This window comes from Sinohyriopsis cumingii, chromosome 2 (genome assembly GCF_028554795.1).
Source record: "Sinohyriopsis cumingii isolate HCF-2022 chromosome 2, ASM2855479v2, whole genome shotgun sequence".
Lineage (NCBI taxonomy): Eukaryota > Metazoa > Mollusca > Bivalvia > Unionida > Unionidae > Sinohyriopsis > Sinohyriopsis cumingii.
The window spans coordinates 133,875,423-133,892,763 of NC_142962.1; the positions used below are offsets into that span (position 1 = coordinate 133,875,423).

The 17,341-nt window shown below is 34.5% G+C and overlaps 1 protein-coding gene across 1 annotated transcript; it reads right to left on the bottom strand.

The window, feature by feature from the left end:
- Positions 1–1,558: 1,558 nt before the first annotated feature.
- LOC149805877 (leucine-rich repeat-containing protein 40-like) lies at positions 1,559–17,341 on the bottom strand. Its single transcript, XM_089950620.1, has 4 exons — positions 17,194–17,341; positions 14,565–14,708; positions 11,045–11,212; positions 1,559–9,764 (listed from the first exon to the last, which is right to left on the bottom strand). Exons 1-4 carry the CDS (start codon positions 17,258–17,260, stop codon positions 9,598–9,600), a joined length of 546 nt encoding a protein of 181 aa, XP_089806746.1. The 5' UTR covers positions 17,261–17,341; the 3' UTR covers positions 1,559–9,597.

Consider the following 17,341-nt stretch of genomic DNA (forward strand, 5'->3'; position numbering starts at 1 on the left):
CATTATAAATCCAATGTACATTTCTGAATGGCTGACTTTAGCATACTAACACAGGATGGGTCAGCAAGCCTATGTTAGTAACAGTGTAAAATGGCAGTGGCAATTTATCCCCATTGCCCTAGCACTAGATAAAATGACTGGTCAGTTTAACATAAGTTACATTTACTGCACATGCCAAAGTTCCAAAATGAAATACATATCTACACTTGGCTGTCAGACTATTTCTTGTCAAAATATTAATAGGAATTTTTACTGAATATGAAAATAATATTCACTCCTGTCCTTACTAAATATCAGTGGCAACATTAAGCTCTTTGGTTTGTGAGCATTTCTGGCACAGACTCAACCAGATTTATCAGTGAGTTATTGTGGACCCCGACTAAATAAGTAATAATGACATAGCCAGGTTTTATAATGACAAAATATAAACTCTTGGTACAAATGCAAACTAAGTTTCATCAATCTATCTCAAATGGTTCAGAAGATAATAATAATAACCAAGACAATGACTGAGAGACAGATGGTTAAAACATCTTTTAACAAAAGGGGATCACTCTAAAAATAATGATCAGACACACTGTCTAGCCATGCTACAAGAGTAACAACAAACTTGCACTAACAGACATATGACAGACTGATTAAAGACAACATGCCATCACATAAATTTGATCTATGACCAGTAGAACTAAAACTGGGGACAGACAACATGCCATCACATAAGTTTGATCTATGACCAGTAGAACTAAAACTGGGGACAACTCTTAACATGCTGATCAGACAGACTCCTTTTTGGAGAAAACAATGTCTGGTGACGAAACAAAAGCATGTCCAATTTGACAAAGATATGTTAAAGGGTTCAGAAATTATTAATTAAACTACAAAATTGACTGATGGATGGACAAGCTGACTCCCCCTCCCCAAATTTGTTTGCAGGGCATATAAAAACTGATACATTCTGAGTTGTAGTTGAACTGGTGTATAAGTTACTAGTGCTGCCAAGAAATATCATATATACTCACTTATAAGTCGAGTCCAACTGCAAACTGCACAGATCCAGATCTGCCATCACATAATGCGCTGGCAGATCTTGGTCTATGCAGTTTGCTACAAGTAAACAGTAGAACAAAAAACAGACCCTGATCTGCAGGTGCATTATGCTATGGCAGATCAGGATCTTCGTTGTTTGCAGTTTGACTTAACTAATAAATATATATGGTAGGTATCTAGCATGCCTGATGCATATATGTAGGTCACATTGCAACACTATGTCATGCAAAATGCACTGTCACAAAAAATGTTCAATCTACACTGTATAAGGTTTAAATACTACACTACTCCCTCAAAATAACACTGTTTGTAGGAATGAAAACAGTGTACTGTCCTCTTATAAGTAAGGTTTTGTTATACCAACTTGTAAAAAAAATGATCCTACCTAATATCACAATTAAATAATGAGATCCGTATCTCTCTCTGCCTGACAGTGAGAAGGTGGTTTGTACAGTAATTCCACTTCAGATTGTTTTTCATGGTGATATTTTGGCAAATTCAAAACAGCACATGTACTTAGTATCTTTTATTCAAAATATGCCATAATGATTTCTTAATTTAATTTTATTGCTAACATGTTGTAGTAGACATCTTTAACTGTGTAAAGGCAATCAATTTCATGTACAAACTGAGTTTCCACTATTATCTGCAGTTAAGAAAGTCAAGTTTGTTGAGAACATGCATGACCTGGAAAACCATTAAACTTGGTACTTTGCTCATGACAATTCCAGCTGAAATGATATTGTTTTTTGTGGGTTTTAATGGCACTTTTAACACGCTTCATCATGCAGAGAAAGTGGGAAGTCTGTGCCTTACCCAAGGACACACCAAGGCAACAGATCCAGGCTGGCCTGTGCAGGTACAGCACAAATACATGTGCCAAGGTCAAATAAATAGTTTAAAATTTGAATCCTCTACACGTCTCACATGTGAGAACTTCAAGTAACACAAGAACATATTATAACAATAATATAAAACAATGATAAATGCTCATTTTAAAATTCCGTAAAGTCTAATGGCAAGCTTTCAACTCTAAACATGTGCAATAAATATGTAATTTCAACCGCTAAAACGAAAGTAAAACAAATAAAATATAAACAGAAATCTAATTCTATGTACATTCTACATTTTTGATGTATATAAAAATTACATATACTGGTATATAAATAAAGTGTATTACAGAAGATTTCAAATTCACTCCTAAGCAAACTTTACACATTTAAGAATGCCCAGCACATTTTTGTAAAGAACTGAACAATTGACCTTTAATGTTTAAAATGTACAAGCAAATGTTCTTTGGCATAACAAATTCTGCTAAAATAAAGTTCAGCATAGTACAGAAAACTTTCTTCAAAGTATCTAAACTCAGTATCTTAACATAAGAGCTGAACAAATTGGATAACTTGATGCCAGAAAGTGGTCACATTTTCTATCAGAAAAGCACGTGCTGGCAAGAGCTTAAATCCTGACAAGTACAATTTTTTAAGAATAGAATGTTTAAATTGTATTCATAAGATTTATGCACCACATTTTTCTGGTGACATCATCTTCCAGATCATATTTTTCCCTCTTAACAGATTTAGTGTTAGTGCACAATCCAAAATTTTCTATCAGTATGTGACAAGTTAGCTTACTGAAATGTGACCATCCAAACATATACGAAAGGCAGTTTACAAAGAATGGATTTATTATCAAGACTGGAATAAAATCGAACAGAGACAAGTCTGCTGAAAATTAATAATGTGTGTTTGGGTCAGATTTCTACTAAATTGCACATAGTTGTATTGCATCAGATCAGCAATACAGTGGATTGTCTGAGGTAGCTGAATACTCAACACAAACAAATATAGTATAGTTTTCTATATTCAGTGTTTTCCTCACTATAATTCTGTAACTTATTCATGCCCATGCTGACCATTTTTGATTTTGTTAAAATTATGAATTGGAAGAAAAAAATGTATATGGCAAATCTTCTTGGCAAAAAAAGTGGATCAGATTTCTGTAATCCAGTACTGCTTTATGGCATGACTTGAGTTTATTAGACAATAAAAGTCCATTCAAACAACTATGCAATCATACTGTGCAGCCAATCAACCAGCAGATGTGATCAATAGCCTTGGCTATGGTGACCAATGAATTTTGTACATTCTGTTTCCTTTGCTGATGGCCTCATATAGGAGTTTTGACAATGTACTTTAAGTTTCTGGGTGATTACAGATTTAACCCAACGTACTAATTGAAATCATAACCTAATTAGGGTTGCCGCCATTACACATTTTAATGATTCATTCCATATTGTATAGTAAAATGTAGTGTTACAATGTATCCATACTGAATACTAAATAAAATGTAGAACTACAATATGCCCATATTGAATAGTAAAATGTAGCATTAAAATATGCCCATACTGAATAGTAAATAAAATGTAGAGTTACAATATGTCCATACTGAATAGTAAATAAAATGTGGAGATACAATATGTCCATACTGAATAGTAAATAAAATGTGGAGTTACAATAAGTCCATACTGAACTGTAAATACAATGTGGAATTACAATATGTCCATACTGAATAGTGAAATATGCCCATACTGAATAGTAAAATGTAGCATTACAATATGCCCATATTGAATAGTAAAATGTAGCATTACAATATGCCCATATCAAATAGTAAAATGTAGATAAAATGTGTCAATATTGAATAGTAAACCATAGTGTTACACTATGACCATACTGATTAGTAAAATGTTATGTTACAGTAAGTCAATTCTTAAAGTGCTCTTCAGGTAGCAATCTTAATCCTAATTAAGTTAAATGATTAATACATTAGCAAGGTAAGGATATGAACTTGGTGATGGGATTTATAAAAAAAAAGAAGCTATTAAAGCATGATTGGCTTAGCTAGAAATCCTCAACTAGTTATTTCAACCAGCCAGAGTCCTCAAACTGGTTATGGATAGTGGTCCAACTACACACATTTTCCTTCCCTGAGACATTTAACAAGATACAGAAAATCTTATTTGACTAATCTATGTGACCAAAGTATCATATATTATGTAGATCAGAGAAGCATTTCCATATAAATCTATTCAAAACCAGAAAGGAATCAATGATAACATAACTCATCTGTACATAGCTTTAGTTGTCTCTAGCAGATGTAAACAATAATTATGATGCAGAAAATAAATTCTGAGTGACATGGTTTTGATAATAATATATTATTAGCCTCTATAATAGGGTATAAAAGACATTAAATAATAAAAAAAGAACATTCTTTTCTATTAAAATGTAGGTACGATAATGAGTTGATAAAAGAGACAGATCATTTATATAAAAAAATCATTGTTCTCCAAATCTGTTTCAAAAGCTATTATTCTTGTCCACGCCTAAAAGCCATATTGTACTGGGTGAAAGTCAGGTTTTGAGAACCCTTGGAGTATGACCACTATTAGAAGACTGGTTCATGCATCAGTAGCTGCCATATTAGCCATTACAGCCGAGGCCCCACATGAAATGAATGCAGTAATTGCATCTCATTCCTATACTCACAAACAAGATAAAGTTAATCTGTGCAGTGTAACCTCTCACAATATATAATGTATAATCATTAATATTGAAAACTGACCATTGATTAAACATTTTTATTTCTTAGGTTACTTCAACTGCACTCTTCAGAAAAGGCCTTCTGTGAAGGCTAGGATTTATACAGCATGGAAAAATCTGTGTCGTCATGAGCAATATGCAAATACTTCACAATCATTTAAAATGTAAGTTATTATGATTTTTTGGGGTTTGCTGAGGTGCTGTACTTACAGGTGTTGCAACCAACTAACCTATCTCCACTTGTGAATCACGCTATTTGATTAACCAATCAGCAATCATAAATTTAACACACCTGCATGCACCGTTTATGTCTGCCATTTTCCTCCGACAAGCTGACTGTAGCAATAATAAATTGGTTATCGAATATATTTTAAAAAATTGCAATGATTAGTCGATTTTTCGATAGATAATGGTAAAAAGGAGTCACTGGGGGTTTGTAATTCTAACAGTCGATATCTAGATCATCTAAATGGAGGTGTTATGTGTTTAGGCTCGAATAAACAGTAACACGGAAAGAGTGAAAACAACAAGGTTTTTAAAATTTAACAAATAATTTATTTTCCTGGAAAATTCTGTAAAAATTAAAAAAGAAGAACTTAAGGTTTCAAGAATTAAATCCAAAACTAATCTAAGAATAATCCACGAAATAAATTGCAAAAGTCCTAGTAATAAATGTTCTAATAATTTCAAGTTCAAATCCTGATGGAAAATCCAAGATGGATGACAACGTATGCTGTAGTCAGTACTGTGCTTATCTACAGTAATGGTGCTCCGGTGTTGGAAATCCAAATTAAATTTGTAACTAAAGTTTTTCCAAAATTTCTGTGTGAGCACTCCTCAAAATATTTCCAGAGAATAAAGAATTAATCCTTTTGAAATCCAACTGGTCTGAAATTATTATATCTCAAATCTGGCTACAACAAATTTACTTGACATCAGTATGAAAAGCCCCAAAACTGAGAAATCTCTCTCAAAACAAAGATTATATTGTATCATAAGACGCAGTTTCGAAATTCCCCCAAGTTGTAAAATCAGAAGGGGGGTCACATGATCATGTTTGTATCACATACACAGAATATGGCCTTGACTAATGATTTTATTCCCAGAATAAAAATTTTAAAAAAGTGTTTACTTCTTAACCCACATAGTTCCATCATGATCGTGACAACAACCAATCATTTTAAAATAAAACAGAACTTTGTTTACTAATTCTGAACCCAGGTCAGAATTTAGATCAACACCTGTTGTTTATAAACAAACAGTCAAGATCAAACAATTTTCTGAAAAAGTATCATCGCTAGTGAATAAATTACATTACAATAGTATGTAAGAAAAATAAAATTTTAAAACTGACAAACAAACAATTAAATTTATATATATATATATATATATATATATATATATATATATATATATATATATATATATATATATATATATATATATATATATATATATAAAATGAGATATACGTAACAGAGGAATCAGATTTATTCTTTTACCAAGACCGAGACAAAACTTGGAGGACACAAATTTATGCTTGCACACACGATCAGCTGAACTAGGAAACAATTGATGGCAATTATCACATTTTTTTGCAATAAAGTATTAGAAAAGCATGTCCCGTCTATAACTGGAAGACAAAAAATAATAAAATAGAAATTTGGGACTAAAAAGTAAAAATGAACATGTCTAATTACCTATCTTCGGATTTTAATGTATTTTTTCATCGTTTGGAAGCACTGAACCTCACATTGCATTATTTCATAGTCTGAAAATTTAGTCTTCAATGTTGTGTTTGTCTCAAGAGTAATGTTTCATCTTCTTAATTTTTCTGGTACTTTAGAGGTTCTTTACCTTTAGTCATGGATGGGTGGGATGAAAACTGTAATATGCTGTAGAAATACAAATATAATGGTTTCAGATATTTTTTTCTAATATATTAAGCATGTATTTACACTCATCATTGATCAAAATTCCCTCTCACAATCAGAATAGAACTTTATAACAATATACTTCTAAGCACTAACTATTTACAGGTTTATTGTATATTTTTAATTCATTTACCTCTAGGGCAGCATCAACAAAAATCAGCTAAACTTAACGACAATACGACTGAATACTAAATACGTTAACATATTTTGGAGTGAATTTCCTTTAAAGCAGTTATTTCCCAAGTGGCTTTAAAACTGATTTTCATGATTTACTGAAATAAAACGTGGTTTTTAAAATATGAACTTGAAATACAAATATCATTATTGTTTATTGTAATATAATTTATGCAACTTGGTACTGTTACATTTGTAAGAATAACAGCAATCATTCTTAATAAACTTATCAATGACATTGAAGCAACTTTCTTTGCCAAAAGTTGTTTGTCAGAGGTTAACTGATTGTCATGTCACATGATTCAGTAGGCGGAGTGATGTCTCTTCTGGCGTAAGGTCAATTATCAACTTTCTTGATTCTAACCTAAACAGAATGTAATAAATTCAATGTAAACAAAGAATGTTTAATGAATTGACTGAAACATGAAAGAGGTTACAGAGACCTTACTTGAAAAAATGTTCCTGATTCATGGAGGGATATTATGGATATAGCATGTAAGACAAGTACTGTGAATGGCACATTACATGTACACTCCAATTGGATATAGCATGTAAGACAAGTACATGTACTGTGAATGGCACATTACATGTACACCCCATATGGATATAGCATGTAAGACAAGTACTGTGAATGGCACATTACATGTACACTCCATATGGATATAGCATGTAAGACAAGTACTGTGAATGGCACATTACATGTACACCACATATGGATATAGCATGTAAGACAAGTACTGTGAATGGCACATTACATGTACACCCCATATGGATATAGCATGTAAGACAAGTACTGTGAATGGCACATTACATGTACACCCCATATGGATATAGCATGTAAGACAAGTACTGTGAATGGCACATTACATGTACACTCCATATGGATATAGCATGTAAGACAAGTACTGTGAATGGCACATTACATGTACACCCCATATGGATATAGCATGTAAGACAAGTACTGTGAATAGCATATTACATGTACACCCCATATTTAATTGTCCTCTATATAGATAACCTTCTTCAGAAACCAAATTTTTATATTTTAGCCAGTGACCTTAGTTTTTCACCTCAAATTTGATAGTATCCTTCCTTACTCCAAGTACAAGTTATCTACATAATTTGGTCCTGGCATGTCATGTTGAACGAATGTTACTGAGTGAAAATCATTTTTATTTCTTTGGCCTCTGACCTTTTGACTTTAAAATTGGTTCTTCATTTCCCTAAGTGCAAGCCATAAAGCTTGGTCCAGGTAAAAGATATAGAACTAATGCTATTTTACAGAAACTACTTTTTTTTCTTTCAAGTACAGTGATCTAGACCTTTGAGCATCTGACTCCCAAATCAATATGGTTCTTCTTTACTCCAAATGCAAGTCATCCAGAATGTTTGGTAATTGTAGGTCACAATGAGCTTCTTTTGTTTAATAATGATGGAGATGCCTATCATTAGTTTCATGATTAAAACATGAACTGTGTCTTGAAAATGAACATGAGACACAAAATTGAACACAGGTAAAAAATTTAACATAAGTATATAATATTGGCCATAACAACCAAGGGTAGTATGTTCATAGCATGCAATAAACCTGTGTGGTCATGAGCTTAGTGCAAAAATTTAACTTCAGCCAGTGAATGTAGGTCACAGCAACAATTGCTTTAGCACAGACATGTTCAAATTGGGAAGTGTACAATAACCTAGTTTAATGATCCAAACTAATGGAATTAAAACACAAAAATGAATCCAAGTAGGTAAATGAGTATATGGGGCACAGTGACCTACTTTTGTCATCAGTGTGCAGTATTTCATCAATATACATTTCCTCATCAAGGTTCATGTTTCCAAGTATAACATTATGTATATGGGTACAGAAAAACCAGAACAAATGCAAATATAACCAAGAACATAAAAATAATGCAGCTGTATAAAATTTGCCACCTCAGCCCACTCCCAAGGCAACAGGTGTTATGGTAACCACTTCAAACTGTTACTCAGGACTTGACAAGAAAGAATGGTTGAGATGCAGTGAGTCCATACATATGTCCATGCTTTGATATATGCAGACACTGATGCTGATGCCAGGGAGTGTACAACAGCTACCCTCTACTTGGTACAGGTGAGCTAAAAAAATAAGCATCCAATTAATTAAGGCATGAACAACGCACCACACTGATCTTGCATAGGATTCAATGGCTACCATCATTCTATTATTGCCTTCTACTTTGAGAACTGCTCTTCTGTAGTGTTTGGTAGGTTATTAGTGCTAAAGCCAGTGGCACAGGCATCACAACCTACCAGTCAACATTGCAGGTGAACACTTTGTAGGTGAGAAGGCAGTAAAAGATGCATCCCTTGTGACATCATATGATATGAGTATATGAGTAAGTGGCAAAAGCGCCCATTGGAATAGTAATAAAGACTATAGCCAGGTACTGTACCCTAGAACCAAGCTGAAATGTAACAAGCCCATATATATATATATATATATATATATATATATATATATATATATATATATATATATATATATTAAGCAAAATAATTTGAGATTCTCGAATTATGTATGCACATCATACTATTTTCCAATAAAAAGCATATCTAAAACCCTGTCAAAAAATTTCCTAACAACTCTATACATGTACAATCAATCCTTTAAAATCCTAATCTTTTTTAAATCTTCTCTGAATTTGCAAATACTTCAATTTAAGAGTCATATGAAAATAATAAATATTATAATTATTATTTATACACCATCAGAAATAAATACAAGGGTATGAAAAATTATGGACATTATCGTAAACTGCATTGCACTGCAGCTAAGTGTCTTAAGACCCATGTTATCACTCCACTTCCTCCAGCTGGGCCCCAACAGGGTCAGAAGCCCCTAAGAGAACTGTGAATACTTTGATTTCTAATAATTGAGTATTCAATTGCTCAGGTAGTGGGTTGTCTTGCAGATCAATCTCTGTCAGGGATAACATTCTCTTCAGCTTAGTAACATCCAACTCTAGAAATTGAAAAAAAAATTTTTAATTTAAGTGTTTGTAATTGCATTTAAATTTTATGAATTTTAAACTTATCTATTTTTTATAAGTTTATCATGGATATAAAACTAGAAATCTATCGATAACACTGCACTCATAACAAAATACAGCACAAAGCAATGTAAGTTTTTACCCAGAAATGATGTGAATCCAATTTACAGTAAAGTCAAGATCACAGCCACGTTAAATCTTCTTTTACAATGTAACAATTAACAAAAAGATCATTATAATTATTTTAATTACAGAGTTCTGTTTTGTGAAAATTTAGTGAAAAATCTTAAATTAATGTCATTTGAAACAATGTTTCACAAAAATGATTAAAAAAGATTATAAATTTACAAAGGCAAACTATGATATACAAACTACATTTTCAACACAAAAGATACAAAAAATTGGAAGACTGGTAAATTATCAGTTCAACAGCAGTACTGTATACAAAATCTGTGAAATTGTAAACTACTCTGAGTATATCCTCAACTACCTGTATATTACTTCCAGTATTTCCTCAGCTACCAGTATACTACTCCCAGTATTTCCTTAACTACCAGTATTTCCTCAACTACCTATATACTACTCCCAGTATTTCCTCAACTACCTGTATACTACTCCTAGTATTTCCTCAACTACCTATATACTACTCCCAGTATTTCCTCAACTACCTATATACTACTCCTAGTATTTCCTCAACTACCTGTATACTACTCCCAGTATTTCCTCAACTACCTATATACTACTCCCAGTATTTCCTCAACTACCTATATACTACTATTTCCTCAACTACCTGTTTACTACTCCCAGTATTTCCTCAACTACCTATATACTACTCCCAGTATTTCCTCAACTACCTATATACTACTATTTCCTCAACTACCTATATACTACTCCCAGTATTTCCTCAACTACCTATATACTACTCCCAGTATTTCCTCAACTACCTGTATACTACTCCTAGTATTTCCTCAACTACCTGTATACTACTCCTAGTATTTCCTCAACTACCTATATACTACTCCCAGTATTTCCTCAACTACCTATATACTACTATTTCCTCAACTACCTATATACTACTATTTCCTCAACTACCTATATACTACTCCCAGTATTTCATCAACTACCTGTATACTACTCCCAGTATTTCCTCAACTACCTGTATACTGCTCCCAGTATTTCCTCAACGACCTGTATACTACTCCCAGTATTTCCTCAACTACCTGTATACTACTCCCAGTATTTCCTCAACTACCTGTCAAGACATTCTTTTTGGCATCCAAAGCCCTCAGTTTGTTCAGCTCATAGACAACATGAGGGAGTACTTGAATTCTGTTACCAGACACATTGAGAACCTTCAGGTTTTCAATTTGGCGCAGTTCATCTGGGAGGGTTGTTAACTTGTTTTCACCCAAGTCAAGCTCTACAAAAGAAACAAATTGAGTTCCATTGCAATGTCTTAATCCTCTTATGTTAACTGATTTGTCTCAAGCAGTTATTCAGAAAATGGATTTATGAAAGTGCCATATGACTAAGGAAACATAATTTTTATCTTAAAACACTGCTAGGTTAGATAGTACAAAACCCAGCTGGGTCAGAGTGGCCAGGTATCTGTCCATCCCTATAAATAACCACTTGCTGTTGTTTTCATGATGATCAATTGTAACAGATGTGGTTTCGTATTTAAAAAATGCATTTACATGGGTGTTTAAGTTTGTGGATTGATATCTGCTAAAGTTGTCATGTTTATAGAGGTTAATTCTGTAGATTAACAACAAAGGATGTTTGCTTGATTTGGTGAAACACTACTACCACCAGTATCAGCATAAATCAAACACTTGTCAAGCTCAATCCATTATCCTGTGTTTTTATCCCAAGTTCTTCATGGTTCCATTTTAGTCATTTTACTGGTCACAGACAAGAAGAGCTCATGAGGTTTCCTTTTGTCCAGCATCTATTGGTACAAGAATGTTATTGCTGCTCCTCTTCAATGACACGGAGAATTGCCACCAAAGTTTCCAATATATTCATCATAAGGTCTAATAATTAGTACAAAATACAAATTAATTTGTTCCAGTAAAATATGTTTCTGTGCGAATACTTGACCAATCATAACATCAAGGGAGAAATACTACCTCACAGATCTAGTCCTCCCAGATAAAACTTGTAGCTAAAAAGAGCTTAAAGTTATTGGTCCAACTTGGCAGAGAGATCTCCCCATGATCTTGATATGGCAGCAAAACACATGAATATTTCAGTTACTACTGGATCATAAGGCACACTCTTTACAAGGATGTAACTGAGGGGAGGATGGGGGGGTGTATGTGTATTATAACTGGGTATATATGTGGAAAGAAACATATTTTACTATGAAAATATTAGTTTCTTATTTAAATATGTTACCTAATCATTATACCTTCAGAAAGTAAGTAATAAATGGTGGGAGGTACATCCCCTTACCCCAGAGATGCCATCTCCGGTCCCCTAATGTATGTGAGACAGTTCTAGTTCACAAAACCAAACTGGAGAAGACTCCATCTGTTGGGAAGTGGCTTCATAAAACAAAAAAATTTCCCTTCTGCAAATCCGGTCATGAAGCTATGTCTTATAAAGCTGCTGAACAACATGGAAAGGCAACCTGTTGTAACACAAGAAAAGGTCCCACCAGATTGAGTTGAACCCACTGAGATGAACCCACTGAGATGAATGATTTCTGAGGTAAAAACTGGAGAATGTGGACTCCATCCCATGGCATGGATAATATCAGTTAGAGAACAGTTCCAGTCAATGGTGATGCTTCTGGCAACTGCTCTAACCTTGTGAGCCAAAATACTTAACAATTTCATCTGAGTCAGGAGTTATTTCTCATTATGCAGAATGAATGGGTCTATGCAGTTATATCATCCTGTCCCTGTGTGAGAGGTAAAAACAGGCGTGGTCTCCCTTGCCGCAATGGCTCAATCATTTTAAGATACCACTTCAAGGCTCATGCTGGATCCTGTAGGTGGCCATTAGTGGAAGTGGCCAGAGTAGACAATGATTTCAGTACAAAGATCTCGTTACCCGTGGAAGGAAGCATGTTCTTGGCAAGGAAAGAGGGAACCACAATAAGTGAAACTGATCCATCTTGTCAGAACTGCATGTAATTCGGAGTCCCTGATAGGTCGTATATTTTGCTGATTCTACCTGCCCCTGCCAATGTGATAAGGAAGCAGGTCTTGTATGAAAGGTGAGCCAAAGATGGCCTTGAAAGTGGTTCAAAAGGTGTTTTGTTCAACCAGGTTAGTACCCATGACAGGTTCCACTTGGGCACAGAGCCAATGTTTTTGGCCATATATAATCAAAAAAGTTGGAAAACAGGTAGGATAAGTCTTTGGTTTGTCCAATTTCCTCTTTCCATGATAATGAAAGGTGTAAGCAGTCATGGAGCAGTAACCTTTGATTATTTCTGATGCTAACATTTCTCATCAAAGAGCCAGATGAGGAAGTTAGCTATTTCAGGTATAGATGCCTGTAGTGGTCGAACGTGTTCTTGTGTACACCACTGTGTAAAAATGTTCCACTTGCTTTGTATGCTTACAGTGTGGAGAGCCTTCTTGCTTGAGCAATTCTCTCCATAACTGGTAGAGAGAAACATTTATTTCTGAGGGCCTGTTTTATATGATCCAAATGTGTCGGTTCAGTAGGTCTGGGTTTGGTGTGAAACAGCTGCTATTGTGGTTGTTGGAACAAGAGGTGTATGCATCCAGGCCGTTCCAATTCATGGATAGCACTTCAACTGCCCAGGCTTTTGGATTTGAGACTGGTGAGACAAAGGTTGGGAACTTGAAAATGTTGCAGAATCACTCGGAAACCACTTGTTATGTCCAATGATCATCGTGGCAAATCTTGTTCCACTTGGCAACAAAGAACTGAAGCCTTCCTCCTACTAGGATCTGTGGGAAGGATGGTGTGGAGACAATTATGGATCTTTTAGAGAAATGGCGGCAGTCCTGAAGAGAAACTTTGGCATGAGCAATCATTACATCCCTGTCTTTTGTCAGCTTTGGTTCACAAGAATCATGATTTATGACATGAATTATGGCAAGACAACTTGTCAAAAGTTTGTGTTCAAGTCGTGTACTTTGGTTACTTTGTTGGTTTCCTGAAATGTCCCTGTATTAGAGTTGCAGTTGAGAGGTGGGGAACTTCATCTCCTTAGTGGCTTGTTTTGCATTTCATTGATCTTGCCATTAAAAAGTAGATTAGAGGATAATGGTAGTGATTGGACTTATGATGATCCTTAAGGAAGGTGGAGTTGGAGAGCAGTGCGTCTCATTCTGCCAACTGTAAATTTGCAGCTGCTGTGATGAGATTGCTGAAGTATGAGAATGACTCCCATGGATGTACCATGATATCCTGAGTAAGATGAATCACCTGGACCATATAACTTTACAAGTCTGTCATTAAAAAATTTGCCACTCCTGACATTTTCTTCATTCAATGCCACAAGAGTTACAGCTTATTGGCTACTTAACGAGGTAAAATGTGGCAAAGTTCCCTGTAGAACTTTAAATAAAGAAGTCCATGGCCATACACTTCAAATCACTGGGAGTTTAGTAAAATGAAAACTTTAACCTTTTAATACATGTCCAGGATGAAAAAACGAAGAGTTCCTGTAAAGTGAGAACTCTGCCATAGGATGTTGTGGCTGTAATTATGTACAGGCAGTTGTATTCATGAACATATCATGAGACTAGACAATTTACAACAATGACGATTCAGAAAGCTCCTACCTGTAATATCTGGGAATCTGACAGGAAATTTGGATGGGAGCTTTTGGAGGAGGTTTCCTGACAAGTCACATATCCTCAGAGTGACACTCTTCATCATCAAATAAACAGCATCTGGTACTTGGATCAGATCACATTTTGACAGATCTAAAGGAACAAAATAAAAAAATGTTTGAATGAAGTCTTTGGAAAAGCAACTACTTAAAGAACATTCTCAGTTTGAAGGACCAGCATTAAAAAATTATGTCTTGTATGTATAAAAACAACACAATTCCATGATTTTCTACAGCTCCCTTTGATAGATTTATAATTAACACACTGTAATAAAAGTAATATTAGTAGCTAGAATTAATTGCAAACTGCTCCAGTGGCCAAGTGGTTAGAGCATCAGCCTCAGATGCAGGAGGTCATGGGTTCGATCCCCGGCCGAGTCATACCAAAGACTTACAAAAATGGTACTAACAGCTGCCTCACTTGGCGCTCAGCATTAAGAGGTTAGTGTTAGGACTGGTCAGCTTGGTGTCAGGATAATGTGACTGGGTGGGACATTATGCTACATGTCTGCGGCATGATGCCTCAGTGTTAGACATCACTATAAACTGCCACAATGCAGACATCATAGAGATATGACTGAAAAATTGTTAAAACTATGATAAAAATCCAAATCACAAACTTAATTGCAATGTATAGCCTTTGCTATTAAAAAAATGAACAAAGTTCAAAACATTAACCTTTGAAATTATGTATTTTGATCTTATGACTTTCCCATAGGAAAGATTAGAAAAGTAAGCACTTGCATGCCTTAGACCTCATATTTATGACACCAAAGGAACCAAAATAAAACTTTTTTCAGTCAATACTTTATTTATGTTACCCACAAAAATTGGTAAACATATTTATTCAATTACATTATTAGAAATGCACACAAACAATACAAAATGGTAAGCAAACAAACTTCAACCCATCCATCAACAGAGAGCTGAATATTCATCCTGGCCGAACGCATAACAAAATGGTGGTGATATCTCTCAAAAGGGGGTTGACAGCCTTGGGTCAAATTCTGGGCAAGCTGACTCTCCCCTACAAGTGGAGGGATGAGAATCAACTGATTGAGTTGCGATAGTGCTGTCCTGCTTCCTGAAGAACTTGTCCAAGAATTGCACACAGCAGTGTTCATGTTTTAACAATTTTTCAGTCATATCACTACATTCACATTATTCTGACACCAGGCTGACCAGTCCTAACATTAACCTCTTAAAGCTGGGTGCCTTGCGAGGCAGCTGCTAGTACCACTCTTATAAGTCTTTGGTATGACTCAGCTGGGGTTCGAACATATGACCTAACACATCCAAGGAGTTTATTACTGTTTTTGCAAACTTAGTAAGAGAGTGTAAAAGGTTGATTTTCAGCTTTTAAATTTACATCAGATAGTTATTAGCAAATTTCCATCCAAACTCAGAACAAAATAAATATGAGCTATCTCATTTAGCTTTTTATAACCAAAATAACTTTACAATATTAAAAATAAAGAAACTATAAACTTAAAATTTCATACATCAGGCCTGTTTCAATACCATCAAACAGTAATTCATATAAATTGACCTGATGTATTTATTGATTTCTCCTGCAAACTGTATTTTTATTGCAACCCCTCCCCCCCAAAAAATGTATACCAAGTTATTAATGAATCAGTGGCATAGCGAAGATATTTGGGCCCCATATGCAGACCAAAGAAGCAAAGCTTACTGACGGGCCCTGTCTAATCAACAGTTTACTCTAATAATTTGTGGGTTCCTATGCTGTGCATACTCTTCCTATATGGTAGGTACAATAGTACAATGCACTTCACTGCTATCATAAAATTTGTATCTCCTGTTATTACTTGTTATCTTTGAGTAAATTTTAGAACCAGTAAACCAAATTATTTTCATTTTAACCTTTGAAAATTTAAAGCCCATATTAAATCCATTAAATTATTCATATATATATATATATATATATATATATATATATATATATAACACTTCCATGTTACCAAAGATTACAAAATTATTTAAAGCCAGGATTATATTTTGTGTTTAGAATGGTATTAAATTCAGTAAACTAGCAAATGACATCAAAACTGCGTTAATTATAGCGGCATTAGTCAAACATTGCCAGTTCATGGTCAGATGATCCAAATATTAGTGTTTGCAGTTACATTAATTAAGGATGCAGTGACTAAACGAAGTAATAAACAATGATAATTTAAGATGGTATCCGAGGGTAAGCTCAGGAGATACCAACGTAAAATCGGGGTATTGTTTCCTAAAGTACATATGCTCAACGTACCTGGAAGATAATGAGAAACATCGTATTCTGAATGAGTGTAAATGTCACATTTAAATCGTGGATGAAACTTAATAATATTTCACATGGTCCGAATTAGCATATCATTTGGTCCGATTCAGCGCGTATTCTGGATCGAATCAGCCCGTAATTGTTTGGCCAAAAGCTGCTTTAGTAAAGGATGGCTATGACATCATATGGTTACATCCTGGTCCGAATCAGCCCTTCACCGTCCATTCATGTATTTAGATAGGTCTGGCCTGAGATAAAATCTGTGTTCCTCTATTTTAAACTTTTAACTTACCTAATTCTTCCTTTTCTTTTGCATCCCTAATACGATTAACAACTTTTGCAACACTGAGGCCTGCCATATTTCAATTAACTTTACAGATTGAATAACACCTTTATGACTCACGTAGTAAAGCGAGAACAGTTTGGGTTTGTTTACAATT

Coding starts and splice junctions, on each gene's coding strand:
- LOC149805877 (XM_089950620.1), bottom strand. CDS start 17,260: ATGGCAGGCCTCAGTGTTGCAAAAGTTGTTAATCGTATTAGGGATGCA. Junction 14,709..17,193: donor AAAAGAAAAGGAAGAATTAG/GTAAGTTAAAAG, acceptor TTGTTCCTTTAG/ATCTGTCAAAATGTGATCTG. Junction 11,213..14,564: donor CAGATTCCCAGATATTACAG/GTAGGAGCTTTC, acceptor TTTCTTTTGTAG/AGCTTGACTTGGGTGAAAAC.